The 3,503-nt window shown below is 35.7% G+C and overlaps 1 protein-coding gene across 1 annotated transcript; it reads right to left on the bottom strand.

Moving 5' to 3' along the window:
* Positions 1–952: 952 nt before the first annotated feature.
* Positions 953–3,206, bottom strand: LOC121937788 (hexokinase-1-like; the record flags this gene model as incomplete). The annotated part of the gene is made up of 4 exons (XM_042481108.1): positions 953–1,157; positions 2,260–2,359; positions 2,583–2,678; positions 3,087–3,206. Coding segments are annotated over 4 exons (504 nt in total), but the record flags the coding sequence as incomplete, so codon positions are not given.
* Between the last annotated feature and the right edge of the window lie 297 nt (positions 3,207–3,503).

Genomic DNA, 3,503 nt, shown 5'->3' with positions numbered 1-3,503 from the left:
AAAAAAATCCCAAATGCCTCCAACTAACAACACTCATATTTTGTTTCTGGTCGGGATGCTTAGAGCAGACCCTGGACAACATGGGGAAGTGCAAATACTACAAAAAATGGCCATTAAACCAAGATTTTGCAGCATGTCTGCAGCCGAAACACGACAGTGCATACATAACTTGTTGTATTTTGTGCAACCAGTTTATCCAAACTCAACACGCCGGGGATTAGGGCAGTGGAATCCAACATTCAGAGTGAGACACGCACCATTGTCATGACAAACTTGCCAAAAATGCTGGGTATTTCCCCCAAAAAACATTTTTTTTATGTTGCATTAAACATTTATGCAGAATTGTTTCCAACCCAACTGTTGTAAATCCATGTTTTTTTTCTTCAGTTTTGGTTATTGTAAATTTGGTCCTAAATTTAATTCAAAGCAGCATATTTTAACCCTTTAACACCTGGGTCGAAATTGTGCTGCATTCAGAAGCCTTTCACAAACATTTAAACCTCTGAAACTTGAGAAAACTGGTTTGATTTCTTTCAAAAACGCTGACAAAACTGTAAAATAATATGTAAAAGGTGATGAGGAAGTTATTTGAAAATTCGTTGCAGGGATTTTTAGAAATTCTCAAAAAAAACCCCAACAAAACAGGAAAAATTGTCTAGAAACTATATTCATAATTCTTTTTATAATATGCTTAGTATTTTATTACATAAAAAGAAAAAAATATAGAATTTTTAGCTCTCTCTTGAGGTATTTTTCCCCCTTTTTTTGTTTTTATTTTATTTCTTTATTTCTTATTTTTGTTTCTTTTTTTATGAAATCAAGTCAATATGCTCAGGTATCAAAGGGTTAAAAAAAAATCATATCTAGTGTGGCTTTTTTGAAAAGTCAGTCTGTAGTGTCTCCATGTTTTCTCAAGCAGGACATAAAGACTAAAACTTGAATAAATAAATAAAGCAGTGAAGGACCGTCTTACAGCTGTTTCCCGGGGTTGATGGAGCCCCTGTCGATCTCACGGTCAAACTCTGTGCGAATGTCCTCCAGGGACCCGTCATCCCCGAAGGCACCCCACTCGGTGTTGATGCACATGCGGCCTTCGTCTCCTTCCACCTGGTCAATGTGACGCAGTTCCTCCATGTAGCAGGCGTTTGTTCCCGTCCCTGAAAGGACGCAGAGCTGCATGACTTTTGCTCTGTGGAGCTCCGCAGGGACACTGATGCTCATGATGCTAAATATCTTTGGCGCCCCCACATGTAGAACTGCGATTACAGAGCTGAAAGGTGCTTTGGATATATGCGTTTACTTGGTCTTTTTTAAAACTTTGAAACCTTGATCGACATCACTTTTCTTGTGCTGCATTCAGACGCCTTAACAAGCATTTCGACTCTCAAACCTGAGCAAATTGGTTTGCTTTTTTTTTTAAACTTTGGGAAAATAGCAATGAGAAACTTAGCAAGAGCTGCCCTGCAAATTGCAAAATGCAAGAAAAAGGAACATATTTGTAGCATTATTTTTAAAAAAGCTAGAGAAAAACGTTTACAATTATAAGTATATATATAAAATTATTTTACAGAATTATTATTTTTAAGCACTTTTTTTCATGTAATTTCCTTTCTTCTTTTACTTTATTTTTGTTAGTTTTGCTTCCCCTCTAATTTTAAGGTAATTTTCTTTAACTTTTTACAGTTTTTTTTGGGTCATCTCTTCTAGTTGCTCATTGTCTTTTTCCTAATGTTTCTGAAAGACATCAAGCCAATTTTCTCAGGTCTCAAAGAGTTAAAAAAAAAAAGATTTCAAAACTGATTTTATGAGAGCGTCATTTCTTTCCCACAGAATGCAGCACCGGCCCACAGTGAAGTTTATTTTCTTACATCATTTTGCATAATCGACTTAATTTGCTCATTGAAGGAGCTTTACTAGTCAGTGTATTTTTTCCACAATCTGTAAATTGATTTTTTTCAAATAGTTAAAAAGACAGTAATAGTAATAGCAGGTTAATTCAGTGGAGATTAAACAAAAGCGTCAGTAATAAGTGAAATAGAAGCCATGACAGGATGAAGACAAATACTATAAATCAAATCAGCACTCAGACCAAGACAAAAACACAAACTTAGTATTAAAATGAAAACAGAAAAATGTGTAACTTTACATGTGTAATTATGAAAATAACATAAAACATTAAGACATAATGTGATGTTTTTTTAGGTCAGACAACTGCCTGTCACTTCACAGCTTAATGTCTCTACTAGTCTGTGTTTTTACCTATAATGATGCCGACTTCACAGCGCTGATCGTCAAATCCGCAGGTCATCATGGTGCCAACTGTGTCATTCACCACCGCCATGATGTCGGCATCATAGTCCTGAAAAAACAAAATGATGTTCAACTCAAAACCAAATCAAAAAATACACATATATCATGTTGGAACAAGCAACATCATTTTCTCTTTAAAATATATTTTGACTATTGAAATAATCACAACAGTTAGTGTATTTTAAAATGAATCAAACAATGAAACCATGTAGAAAATTCCTTTTTTTGTTTTGTATGCAAATGTTTTAGGTAAAAAAAAAAAGCACACTTACGCCTCGCTTCTTGATGGCCTTGTTGAGAAGACTCACAACATCCATTCCTTCTACACCGCTGACTTTAAACTTCTTTGTCCACGTTATTAAGACCGCCTATAAAACAAGCGCAAGGGCAAACTTTACTGTTAGACCGGCTTGGCGTGTCCAAAACGAACCACCATTGCTATTCAAATCACGGTATCTCTTTCCTACAGCGCTTCCTCCTAAAGACACTAAGAGCACAGTTACATTAACATTTATATTTTCTGAAAAAGCAAACATTTGCAAAGGTAATTTTCTAAAATATGCCACAATTTGCTTACTTATATTTTACACATTTTGACTCCACAAGATCAAAATCGTACGCATCAATGTCACATTTGATCTTGCAGCATCAAATTTTGACAAAAGAAACAAACAACTCACTAAAATATTTAAAAAATGACAATAGTCTTAAGGTTGATGGCAGTTATCCCTCGAACATTGAACTACAGTATACATCACATTTGTGTTGGTGTTTACCTCGTCGAGTTTGGACTGGGCACAGGGGAAGGAGAACGTAAATCCCACAGGGAGTTTTTTATCCTTGATTTTTTGCTTCTCCATGAAGTCGCCCAGGCAATCTGCAACATGGCCAAAGAGCTGCAGACAGAAACGAGACTTTTACACTGAAGAACGAAAGAATAGAAAGAGTGACAGACAAAAAACCTTTGTCCAACGTTATATTAAACATTTGATGCATTTCTTTGAGAGCTGGTCTCATAATCCATCATTTTAACCCCTTATGACCTAGTTTGACGTCAGTTTTCTTGTGCTGCATTTGGACGCCTCCCATAAGGTAGTTACCTTGAAACCCGAGGAATTTTTCTTTCAATGAATTGCAGAAAAAAGGCAATGATTTACTTGGCATAGTATGTCTCACAAATTGCAAGAAATTAG

The sequence above is a fragment of the Plectropomus leopardus genome, unplaced genomic scaffold (genome assembly GCF_008729295.1).
Source record: "Plectropomus leopardus isolate mb unplaced genomic scaffold, YSFRI_Pleo_2.0 unplaced_scaffold27471, whole genome shotgun sequence".
NCBI lineage: Eukaryota > Metazoa > Chordata > Actinopteri > Perciformes > Serranidae > Plectropomus > Plectropomus leopardus.
Note: the sequence above shows the minus strand (reverse complement) of the source record. Positions and strands in the feature narration are given on the sequence as shown.